This window comes from Rhinolophus ferrumequinum, chromosome 10 (genome assembly GCF_004115265.2).
Source record: "Rhinolophus ferrumequinum isolate MPI-CBG mRhiFer1 chromosome 10, mRhiFer1_v1.p, whole genome shotgun sequence".
NCBI lineage: Eukaryota > Metazoa > Chordata > Mammalia > Chiroptera > Rhinolophidae > Rhinolophus > Rhinolophus ferrumequinum.
In genome coordinates, this window is record NC_046293.1 from 90,421,020 (window position 1) to 90,434,051 (window position 13,032).

General features: G+C 45.7%; 1 protein-coding gene across 28 annotated transcripts in view; it reads left to right on the top strand.

The window, feature by feature from the left end:
• CACNA1C (calcium voltage-gated channel subunit alpha1 C) overlaps positions 1-13,032 on the top strand; it is a 617,393-nt gene that overhangs the window by 435,950 nt on the left and 168,411 nt on the right. For 27 of the 28 annotated variants that reach the window (XM_033118404.1, XM_033118415.1, XM_033118423.1 and 24 more), the window contains exon 7: positions 4,136-4,332. In XM_033118404.1, coding sequence (XP_032974295.1) covers positions 4,136-4,332 — 197 coding nt within the window. The remainder of the gene's footprint in view (positions 1-4,135; positions 4,333-13,032) is intronic. The other variant, XM_033118432.1, reaches the window with a different exon arrangement.

The window sequence follows — 13,032 nt, forward strand, 5'->3', positions numbered from 1 at the left end:
GACTCCCTGCTGCTAAGGCGGACCAAGAAGACTTGGCTGCCGGAGCTTTCCTCTCAACCCTGCAGTCAGGAGCTCAGTGACCTCCTCCTTACCGAACCTGCTGTGTGGTGACAATCCAGGGACCTACTCCAGCGCTCCTGACAGAACACGAGACAGCTGTCATTGGGGCCTCTTCCACCCACACAGTGACTAACAATGATGAGGAGGAAGAAATGAACAGGAATCTGGACATGCTCAGAGCAGCCACAGAATAGAGACCAAAACCCTGCAGCCTTTGAAACCAATCCCCATGTGTTTGGGAGAGTTTTGTACCACCTTTGGAATAGGTGATTTTTTTTTTTTTTTAATTTCAGACTTTGGATTGAGTTACCATATTTTCCTGCAGATTTAGATTATACAAAATTGCTCATGAGCCCGTTAGACTTTTAAAATGGAATTTACATCAAATTATTTTTACTCTTTGAGATTATTTTTCAGACTGAATTTCATGTGCTTGTAGATTATAGAATACATTAGAGTTTAAGCCATGTTTCCTATAAAATCTATAAAGAACACCATGGAGCTGGTCAGGTGAACCATTCCTCTGCCTCTAGGCTGCCCTTCCAGTCCACTGGAGAGGTGGTCTCAGAAGAGGTAATATTTCCCCAACCCCCGAGGCGTCTGGAAGGCACCTTCCTTGTTCCTCTCCAGATACGTCACCATATGTGGTACCTTTTGTTTGTGGTCATCCCATCTGTTGGATGGTACTCTGAGCCAGATCACTCTGAATAGCTCTCCCACGCACAATAATTACCGTTGAGACTGGCGAAGAACGGATTGGCTAAAACCTAGGAATGAAATCACTTTTATTCTGTTCACTCCTTAAAGTTGGGTCCTAAAACAGGAATTGATTTTGTCTTTGGTATTTCTCCCTGGAACCCCTGACTGGCACTCTTCCTAGGATCTCATGTTCTTGTAGGTATGGCCTGCATTGCTAAAACCTCTCCTAATCTCGCCTCCACTGTTGTACCACAAACTTAATTTGGACTTTCCAGAATGACTCTACCCCTCTTCACTTCTGTTTTAAAACATAGGGCCCCCGTTGCCTTATTGCTTCCTCCCACCTCGTGTTCCCACATCCCCACCCCCGGGGACGTCATGACTCTGCAGAGGAAAAGCAACAAATTTTCACGTTAGAGCTAATTTCCCCCTCACCCTCCAGCGCATGTCACAGGACCTGCTGATGTGTGTGTGTTCACATTTTTCAAGTGTTCCCTTTAGTGCTTTTTATAGATACCTATTTTTACCAGATCATCACTACTCATTCTTCTGAAATATTTTTTTATTGTTGTTCAAGACAGATTTAAAATAGCAGAGTGGCCCTTGAGTCTTTAGATAATCTTTCTGAATCTCATCCCTTTCTCTTTTATTAATGAGATCACTTTCCCTTGATGCCATTTTCTTTTCAACATATATTTGTAAAACCCCAAAATATATCTTTCTTCCTTGAGGACACTGAGAACTCACTTTGGCAATCTTCACTTTTTCCTTATTTCTGCCTGTTTCAGGAATTGAGAATGCAGGGAAAGCTGTTAAGTTAGCAGTCCCAATGCAGACATCAATACATCAATAGCATCTTTATTACACTGTGAGAAAGTGAAACAGGAGAAAAAGAAATACAAGTTTTCCCTCATTTTTTTCACCTTCTTTTTTGTCCCATCCTTCATGTTATTCCAGCACTTTTATCGCAGTGTCTGAACACATCACTCTAGAAAGCCATCACTAGAACGGGTGAGAACCCAACAGAATTTATGATCTATTTGGTTCTTGGCTTTCCAGTCTCTCAGCTCCCAATTTTTTAGGTACTTATTATCCACTTTTTAAAAAATTCTTTAGGTTTGGGATTCACTTTTTACTTTCCCTTTTTTATAGCCTCCTATTGTTTAAGCTCACATCCAACTCTCCAAAGATTTCAAAAGTCACAAAAAATTGGCTAGAGTTCAGCCACATGAATGGAGCACCCCCAGGAGCCAGCCTCGGGAAGTGGTGTGGACACTGTCATTCCCTCAGACAGTTCAGGGACCAGTGATACAGACCTTTACACCTTGGTCATCACACACAGACCCACATACAACCTGAAGCGCCAGGCCAAGAATAAGCCAGGAAGCAGCACTATTCACAGTAGCCCAAACCTGGAAACAATCCGAATGTCCATCAGCTGGTAAACGGATCGACAATGAAATGTACTGCTCAGCAGTGAAAAGGAACAGCTATACTGATCTGTGCAACAACGCGGATGAACCTCAAAAATATTATGCAAAGAAGATGGACACAAAAATCCACATCTTGTATGACCCCATTTATTTGAAATTTCTAAAAAGACCAGGCTGTAAAGACAGAATGCAGGTCCGCTTGAAGGGGCTAGGGCAGGAGCAGAGACTGACTGCAAATAGGATACGGGAATTTTCAAGGGTGATGGAAGTGTTTTAAAGTGGATTGTGGCGATAGCTACACAACTATACAGATTGACTAAAAATAATGAAGCTTTTATATATCAGTACATTTATATTCATGGATTGTAATACATGTAAATTATATTTCAATAAAGCTGAGAGAGAGAGAGAGAGAGAGAGAGAGAGAGAGAGAGAGAGAGAGAGAGAGAGAGAGAGGGAGACAGAGAGAGGAGAGGAATAAAGCCAAGGAGACACAATCCAGCGTATATATTTCAGCCATACTGCTCAACTCCATTTTCCTAAGAATTAGCTCTTAGTTGAGGATTAATATTTTTTTTCCTGTCTTCCTCTTGGAAGTGAAGTTTCAAATTTGAAGCCACAAACTGAGAAACAGCCAACCAACCAACTGTTTTCAGTACAGAAGTACTAGAAACACACGACTGTTTTGATACATATGAAACAAGAAAATATCCTGGGTGACGTGTTATCTCTAAATGAAGAACTACAAGCAAATTCTCTCTCTGGGGCCATATTTTTACTGTTACTGGAGGCAATCATTTGTCTGTTAAAACTGAGATCTGTCCTGTTTGTTATTCTTACTTTGTATAAGCATGAGACAATGTCCTTAATTTCACAAACTTCCACGAATTCCACCTTATTACCTTCCACAGCTGGAGCCAAGACTTTTTCAGAATTTTACCATAATAGAAATTCTTAGATCAGTCAAGTCTTATTTCAATTTACTAATGATCTCCACACCAAAAATATAAACCTCATCTTAACTCATTAATTTTTTAGTAGCTATTCCCAGCATGTGGAATTAACCCAAGCACTGTGTGTAGCCACAGCAGATATGTTATACTGCTTCCTGAAAAAGCCCTGTCCATACCTATCAAGTATTGTCCCTGTCACCCCCTGCCACTCTGTCTTGAGCAGACTTCTGAAAGGTAGCAATGCTGGAGAGCAAAGGGCAGCACTGCAGGCTTCCGTGCGATCCACAGGAAATCCAGAACTGCCTGTGTTCGGGGGTTGTAAGACTGCTGTGGTTGATACTTCTCTCCTATAGTCAGAATTTGCTGTATCCGTCATCTGTATAAGTCTTCCACTACAAAGTGACTTGCCTCTCTGGTAATGCATCATGCACTATGTTCTGTACCCTCATACGGTCAGAAAGCGCTACTGGAAGGGACCTGTTGGCTGATTATGTGAGTCTTCCAATCAATATTGCCCTCACTCCAAACTCTGGTATTCTAATGGAAATGTCTATAGATGCTTTGCCACCAAAAAGAAAAAGAAAGAAAATGTGGGCTTCCTATCATTTTCTAGGATATTTTTCACTCAAAGTGATTGCATCACCGTTATTTTTTGATTGGCCATTTGATCATGATGCTGATATGTTACAACAGAATGTGCAATAGCCCTACTGTCTTTGAAATCAATTACTAGGTTTAAAATACAGTTTTATAACAATTAGTTACAAATATTGATCTTCTAAATCAATGGTAGTGTAAAATGAATACTAGTTCCTTATGTTGTTGAATTCATATATGGGGAAACTTTTCTACATTATCATTGCTGTGGTGGTTTTGCCTCGTGCACCAACCATATCCTACAACTTGCCTCTCTAACTTCTCTCTCCTTTGTTCTCTGCCCATCTCTCTCCCACCCCTCTCCTTCCTTCTGTTTTCCCCTGGCCATTTGAGATGTTCCGGCAGAAGATGATCCTTCCCCCTGTGCCCTGGAGACAGGCCACGGGAGGCAGTGCCAGAACGGCACTGTGTGCAAGCCCGGCTGGGACGGGCCCAAGCACGGCATCACCAACTTTGACAATTTTGCCTTCGCCATGTTGACGGTGTTCCAGTGCATCACCATGGAGGGCTGGACAGACGTGCTGTACTGGGTACGTAGCTGCGAGCCTTCCCCTGTTCATCCTCCCCATGGTTTTGATGGAGAGGTTGATGAATGTCTTTGATTTCTTCCAGCTCTTTCCTGAGAAACAAAGCATGAAATGTTCACCCTAATGAGTCTCTCCCTGCCCACCATCCTGAGAGAAATGCCATCTTTCAGTGTGTCCTCCCGCAGTGAGAAGCGCTGGCCTCACACTGTTGCTCTGAGGATGAGCTGGCCAGGTCTGACCAGGGATTCCATTCACTCCCCGGCCCCCTGTCAGCTTTCTTCTTTTCTCAGTCTTGTCTTGCCCTAAAAGAGAACTAGAGGGCAGAATTATTCATTGTTAGGGCTGAAGAAAAAAGTCAGACTTGGTCTTTTAAAAAGAAACCATTTCTTTTGAATTGTGTAGCATTATGGCATGCTACCATATTTTTATTTCTCATATTAATCTTATCATATTAGAATAAATACATTGCTCTCATTTTCACTGTTAACAAAACACTCTGCTGGTTGTGTGATGCATATTTAGACATAGTACTTAAGCGTAAACCAGTCAACAATAAATCTTTTACTTTAAAGATGCCCCTTTTATTATCAGCAGCCAACACTAGTTTCCCAACCTTCGAGCCATTGAAGTACCAGATTTTAGCATAGCCTGTCCCATAGGTAAATAGGCACACCATATCTGAGCTGTCTCCATTCTGGCGGAGTCAAATCCATTATTTGTAAAGCTCCAGAAAACATAATTCTTGGTAGTATCTCCTATGTCAACATGAGAAATGATTTGCCAGAATCCAGTGTTGTTCTCCAGCATTTGGGCGAAAAATACTTGTTGCTATTCTTGAAAATACCGTCTCACCCAGCATTTTGCAAGTAGTCTAATTTATTTGGCCATCCTGAAAACAATATAGGAACCTACTTAGGGAACACTGTCTACACACGAAAGCAGGGAAGAGTGAGAGGGAAGTGATGCCTTCCGATCAAGCAGAGCTGCCAGAGAGAAAGCAACTAATGCCATGAGAGGTGTTGACTTCTTACTAAATCACGAGAGTTTTGTAACAACACAGAGATGTGATACAGGGTATTGTGTCTTCAAAATTTTTTTTCTAAGCAACATGTCTTATTGATTCAAAAACCCTCTTTCCCAGTTTTTATATTATAGTCGACATGGTGAAACCATGTTGTCATAAAATTTGTACCTCTCTGTGAACGACCACTTGAAGCTTGCCTGAGTACCTTGTACCTAGCAAACATTTATGGAGCATTCATTGAATGCTAGGGGTGCTTCTAGGCACTGAGAGCCCAGTTCAGACTGAAAGCTCAGTTTAGGGAAGCACACTAAATCGAAACCGAATAATGGCGGTACAGCTGGAACCCATGCCATGAAAGAGTTGCTATGTTGTGATACTCTCAAAAGAAGACAAAAGTCAAATCACAGCCCCCAAACTGAAATGAAACATTGGAAAACATTTCTTAGACCCATGCTGAATAAGAACTGGTTTAAATAATTTGTACAAAGAGGGAACTGAACTTATTATACTTAGGCAAATTCATTTAGCAAAGCGGATCAAATTTCCAGGTGGCCCTAACTGGTCCTTCTGCCTTTGTGGAGCCCTCTGGCCAGCCAAGGGCAGAAGCATCCTTCTGCAAATTATTTCTGCCTATGGGCCATGAACATATGACTGTATGGAACTGTGCTTTGGAGCTTCATCGTGTGAGCTTCAAACCCATGCCCTAAGTTGCCATGGAAACATTTTTCATGGCAGCGAATCTAAGGCAGGGTGGCAGGGGGTGGGTGAGGTAGGGTTGCGGGAAATAGGTATAATTTACTTTGATGATGGCCCTGATGTATTTTTGTGATCTTCCTTCATCACTCCCTCCCGCTCCCCCACCACAAGTCGTTGAGACCCCACCAGCTGGATGTGACCCAAAGAAATACTGTCATAATGACAATCGGAGTAGGGAATGAGAAGCACACAAGTGCAGCTACCAATTTTCAGCAGCTGTGTTGTGCTTTCTCCCCTGGGGGGGTGTGATAGAGCTCAGGCTGGAAATGGAAAAAGTGTCAGAGGTGAAGGAACAATCCCAGGCTCCTGGGACGTGCCTCTCGGTGATTTTCCCAGCACCTTTCCAAAGTGGCCATGGGGTGTGTGTGTGTGTGTGTGTGTGTGTGCACACACACACATGCGTGTTTGCGCTTGTGCACACACACACAGCCCAAAGCTCAAACACAGCCTCGTATTTGGGTGTTCATGATGGAAGCACAGCTCAGCCCAATGCTCCTGCTTTCAAACAATTTCTCTAATTGCTTTGACCTTCTGTGGCCAATTCCTTCTTCCTCTGTCTCCCTTTTCCTTCCTCCTCCTTGCCTCTAGGCCTGTATGTCTAAGCCTGCAGACTCTCAAATCTCAATGTCCTTTAGTATAAAACATCGAGCTTTCTAAATATAAAAATGGCAAGACTTCCTTCCAAGACATTGAATTAGAAGCTCCAAAGTTAGGCTCCAGTAGTTGCATTTTCAAAAAGCTCCCCAGGTGATTCTGATGCTAAAGCTGGAGTTTGAAAACCCCTAATGGTCTAACCTATTGAATCTGCATGGTGCTGCTTTGGTGCACTGGATTGGATCCAAGCTAGGGAGATAGTTTCCATGGAACTTGGGGAAGTAGGGTCTTCTACTCAGAAGAATGCATTTCTCTTCAAATCCAAGAAGCAAGTCTAGAGGACGTGGGAAGGAGCCACCCAGATTTTCAAGTATGGCAATGAATGGAAACCCCAGAGCTGGGTTCATTCTGAACCACCGAACAGCTGGTTAGATGTTCTTGGGGACAGAATAGGTCATCAAAGCACTAAAGAAGCAACTGATTCAATCACTAAATATCGCCTGGGATAAAAGGGACTCAGGAAGTCACCAGTAGCAAACAGCAGACACCTGCCTCCTGCTGTGGAAGATAGCAAGTCTATTTCTCTTTTTGTCTGATATCCACTGTTTCATCCCGTTGTTATGATTTTGAAGATTTAATGGAGTAGAAGTAAAATCAAGCTTGGTCAAGTAAGACTTGAACATTTCCTCAGCTATTACAGCTGTTGGCCATACACTGTATAGGCCCCAGCTAGCTGAACAATTAGCTTGAAATTATTTCTCATACCCAGTGTCTGCTCCAGAGGTCTGCAGATGGCTGGTGTGGGGACTTGGAAATGAAGACCAAACTCGGGCGTGGGGTGAGGTTTCCTTGGGAAATGGGTTTTTAAGCCAAAGCCTCTCCATTTCCTCTCAGAATGTCCACACCTCTTAAAAACTAGGCGGGAAGAGGCGATCAAATAAAAAGTGTCAGCCTTCTTTAGAAAAAGTGAAGCACAAAGAGAGGGAGGGATCCGGTGTCAGATGGCTTCACCATTGGTTTCCAATTCCACTTTCAGATTTGCTTTGTTTTTTAATCAAACATCCCTAACCTTCTGCATATAATTCAAGACTACTTGTCTCATATGATTTAGGCATGTGCCTTCCTGAAAATACAAGAGGCTGCTAAATTAAGATGATCTGTAGGGTTCTCAGATTAGGGTCAGTTTGAAACTCTGAGCATTATCCCTTCCACGTTGTACGCAGGTCACAATTAAGTAGCATAAAAATCAATCAATATTTGTTCAGTGCTGACTTTGTTCTCAGCACTTGAAATAGTTCCATCCATGCTCACGGCAAACAGAATAACGTGGCCACTGACCTGGGGTTTGGAACTCCCAGAGAAGGTCGTCTGTGAGAATTGTGGGAAGGGGGGCAGCAGTTAGAGGAGGTGCCAGGTAACAACACGTTTCTAGCTCTTTAGGAATCTGGATGCCTGAATAATTCTTCATTAAGGGAATCCTGTGGACCTCTGCTCACCCAGTGCCCTTCTGCTCTAGGGCCCCCAAGAATACTGCGTGCTTGTGGCACAGTGAAACACTCTGGTCCAGGTTTTCCTGCACTTACGCCCCTCCTCACCCTACCACCTTCAGAGTCACCTTCTTTCCAACACCACCCATTGCTTCCCCCTCCGTTGGTTTCTCCACGATCAGTTCTTCCAATGATTAAAAAAGAAAATTAGCAATCAAGCTTAAAAATAAGATTAGAAAGAATCCTTAGTAAGAAATCACATAAAGGAAATATTTTTAGAATCATAAATAGTGTCTTCTGTAGTATCTGGATTAGTTGTGGTTCAGCAAGAGACTTTGGGAACAAAAGTGTAATGTTTTAACCTTTCGTAAGTCAGTTGTCAACACTACTTTGTCGTGTCAGCCCACTACATGTCTGGACATGCTGAGAAGATATCCATATCTCTCTCTCTCTCTCTCTCTCTCTCTCTCTCTCTCTCACACACACACACACACACACACACACACACACACACACACAACAGCCAATCATCTCTGGTCTCAGTACCTCAGTCCTGCTGAAATATCCCTTGTTTATGACAAAGGCCTTTTGCACCCAAGTGGGTTGAATTCCGGTTTTACCCTGTTTTTTTTCCCTGCTCTATTTTTCTTCAAAAAGCCACCTCTTTTCACTGCAGAATATAGAAAATGAGTGTCTGAAGGCATGAAGAAAACAGAAATGGTGGAGCTGAATTCTATTGATGACCTAATAGTCATTCTAAGTGAAGAGATGAGAATAAATCCTCAAGTAATCCGGAAGCAGCCTCCTGGGCTCTAACAGGTACCAGAGTAGAGAAAGTGGTAGGTCCCATTTAGGACCCTATGGTCCTTAACTTTTCCTCTGCCTCAGGTGGAGTGTTACCCACTTACCCAGCTTTAAATAGAAAATCTGTTATCTAACCAATAAACTCTTGGTTTATAAACATATCAAGAATTAGAAATAGCATCTCTCAAAGCTATTATTTATGTACTTATTAGATTTTATTTTATTAATTTCACTGGTATTAGGTGAGTCCACATTCAATTTAACAAACATTTATTGAGCATTTACTATGCTCCCAGGACTGAGTGGAGACTGGGGTGGGGCAGGTGGGGAAGAGAAGAAGAAGGCTTGTTCTCAGGAATTTAGGATCTCATCGAAGAGACAGGAGATGCACAAAGAAATGTGTCTTAGCAAGACAGGGCAGTGAGTCAGTGAGGGCAAGGAGAGCATCTCATGGCACAGAATAAGAGGAGGTGGGCCTTGGCTGGCCTTGACACTGGAGGGGTAACATGAGAGAAGCCTCCTCCACCTGGGAAAGCATGCTTTATGACAGTTTGGGAGACTGGAGAGAACTGTGTTTCAGCTTCTCTCAAGAGACCCACGAAACAGCTCGGCTACCCAGAGTGCTCTCACCCACATGTCTGAAAGGCCACCTGCGGGGGTACAGTCACAGACGTCATACTCCACCCATGCCTGGTGGCTGCTCAGGACAAACCAGCAAGTCTTCCTAGCTGTGAACCAGCTGCCCCCTGTCATACCTGGGGCCACTCTTTGTGACTCCTAACCTCCCTCAGGATGTCAGTGCATGATCCCACTTAAGTTGAGGGATTGTTTGCAAGGACCATCGATGGAGGAGTTACTTTTGTTGGTTTGCCCTCCCCCGTGTTAGGAGCGCATTGCTATCTTTCCCATGCAAGCCTGGCTTTTTGCTGGGCCCTGAAGCACTCACAGGTTTTCTGTGCAGAACAGTAAGCAGGTGAAGGGGCAGAAAGGAGTCAGGTGAGACCTGTTATCTGCCTTGCTGCTCACTCAGTGAGCCAGCGGTGGACACCCCATGTACCAGCAAGCAAGGTGACGAAGGTCATGAGCAGACAGACGTATCGAGTCATTGTTCTAGGTCACTGGCATTTGGGCAGCAGCAAACCCTGTCCTCTAACGACACTGCATGTAAAACGCTGTGACTTTTATGGATTTATACCTCCTGCCTTTGTGGCAAGTGACCGTCTCTCTTGGCAGTCACTGAAACAGTTCAGTCTTTTTAGATTCAGTGTCTGTGCCACGAACCTTACAGAAGAAAGTGCCACAGCTTGAAATCCTATGGAAATCAGCTAGGATCAAGAGTGGCCTGGAGGGAATAGGGCCGGGAGGTGTTCCTCCTATCTTTTCAGAGAAAAATATATGTTGGTTTAAGGTTGGGGTTCCCTTCAAGGAATTAGATACTGGTTTCAGAAGGATCTTCTGTATTTTTCATTCAGTATTCCCTTTGTGCACAGATTCTGCGGATAGTGAGCTGTGTGTTACAGCAAAGGAGGGACCATTAAATATACAGTTTAGCCATCCTGTTAGTTCTGGGGCTTGGAAGCCCGAGGCCGAGATGGTGGACATCGAGATGGCTCTCCCTGTGCCTTCCTTGGGGAAGTCACAAAGCTGCCTTTGTCACAAGATTAAGAAACATCTAGCTGTCGCAGTCAGAGAAGACCTTTTTTCACCTCCAAATAAGGGTGTCAGCCATCATTTTTTGAAAATATGCCTGTATTTATTCTTTCTCTCCTTAATAGCTCCATCCCAGCTGATTTCAGGCTTCAGTCTCCTCACCCCAGGCGCGGCCCTACTGCACAGCCGCCCGGCATTGTGTGATCTCTCCCCAGTCTGCCCCCAAAAGTAGGTGGCCTAGAACAAAGAAGAGAAAGTAAAAGGGAAAACAAGACGGGCACGTTCCTCTCAGGCCAGAGCCCGGCAGACCCGAGAATCACCCTCTGTCGGGAGTTATGGGGTCTTAGGACCACCTCGGAAGCTTGTTAATCTCTCATTTGTCCTCCTATCTCCTACCTCTCACCTACTATTCCTCATCTTGACCCTCTGAAAGGGGTCTGGATCCCACAGCCAAGGAAGAAACCAAAGCAGACATGTAGGCTAAGCAGGGAGGGGTGGAGACCACGAGTACCCTGGGTAGGGCCCTGGCTATGGGGTCGCTAAGGGTCACGTGGTCTGTAGCCCCATCCATTGGAGGTTCTTACTGAGGCTGGAGGTCACTCACCTTGTGTGTGGCACGGAGGAAAGGATACCCACACTAAACAAGGGCCCAAGGACTTCTCCAAGGCTCGTGGGTTTGTTGACTCAGTCACAGATATGTAGCCTGGAGGACTGCATTTCTGTGAGGTTAAGTGTTCACAAGATTTAGGGGATGTGAGGAAGCAGTAGGAGAGATTTCACGTCAAGGAGCCAGCCAGCCCTCCCTCCCACTCACCATCTGCGCGGGCTCCAGAGGCAGCTTCACAAGGGTGAACTGTGGCGAGCACGCCACAGGCTCCTGGAACCGCCTGTTCCCCGCTGTCTTCAGGAAGGTAGAGGTCTGCAAGGCGGGCGGAGCAAGGGAACTGGCTCCGAACAGACCCCCTCCATGGCTCTTCGTCCCCTAAGCACGTTTGGGGAAGCATAGCACAAGCTGGGTGGGCAGTCACATGGGGTCTGGCACCCCGTGAGGCTGGATGCACACTGCTGTGTGGACGTGCCTTTTCTCTGGGGAGAGTCCAAAGTCTCCTCCAGCTTTTCCTGACCTCCTCACCCTCCCAAGAGTGAAGGAGCACTAACTTAGGGAAGAGGAAGGGGACTCTTCTGACCTTCGTGGGCAGGACTTAACCTGAGAGAGGGAAGGTAGTAGGACACTCACAGCGTCACGTGACTTGGGACCCAGTTTCCACAGAAGCCTCCTCGCGGGGGCCCCTCCCATCTCAGGGCTGTTTGCAACCCCGTCGCTTTCACTGTGGCACAGCACACAGCATCTTACACACAGTGGGCACTCAGGAAGTACTTGTTGAATACACATGGACTCTGACAAGACCGCTACCAAGCATAATGGAAGGACTATGTCCCAGTTCCCCGCAATAAGATGTGCCATGCAGAGCCTGGTGTCACGGCCGTGGTTGCCATCCCCACGTGGCCTGTGGCGGGGGCCTCACTTCGGCGCCCACGCCTTCCCCAACCCCAAGGCTCATGTTACCAATCCTGCCCCTTCCTGGACTGATGCAGTTTCAGTTTTCTCCTCCTGGTAGTGAAGATGTTTCCTGGCCTTCCTTCTGCGGGTTTGGTTTCCTTCGCAGCCTTCGTTCAGATAATTACCTTCTGGTTAAAGGAAGCTCCCAGGCTCCCTGAGGTGGGCCGGCTCTGACACACAAGGACCTCACGGCCTTGCCTCTCCCCACAGCTGCTATTGTGCTGGATATTTTACTGCTCAGCCTCTGGGAAAGTCCTCCATCCCAGAGCCAGGACGGCTCGACAGCTGTAGGCTCTATTTTTAACAATTGCTGAGTTCCTAGGAAAGCCCCATCCGGGATCACCTGGTGTCCAGTCTCCCCTCCTCCTCCCGCCCTCTCTGTGCCTTCCGTGGCCCCAGGGTACCAGGTGTGCCCTCCCTGCCCAACCTGGCCAGAGCTTGCTTCTCCTGCCTCACAGGCCGGCCACTCTTCCCCTCAGGCTCCTGCAACCCCACCTGTTTACTTCTCCAGCTGCATTTCCCTGCTTGCACTGTGGTTGCCTTTCGTTGATGTGACCCCACTACAAGCAAGGGCCTCCCCCTCACAGCACCATGCCTGGCACATATGCAGTTTGTTCATTCACTCAGCGTTTACAGAGCACCTGCCACGTGCAGGGCCTTGTTCTGAGCACTTGGGATACACCAGGGAACAAAACAGACGGAAACTGCCTGTGCTTGTGGAGCTCCCATTCTAGAGTGGAAGACAAACACATAATAAACGAGTAAATTATACCGTTAGAAAGCGATGAGCACTACGTAAAAAGCAGAGCAGGGTACGTGGCAGTGGG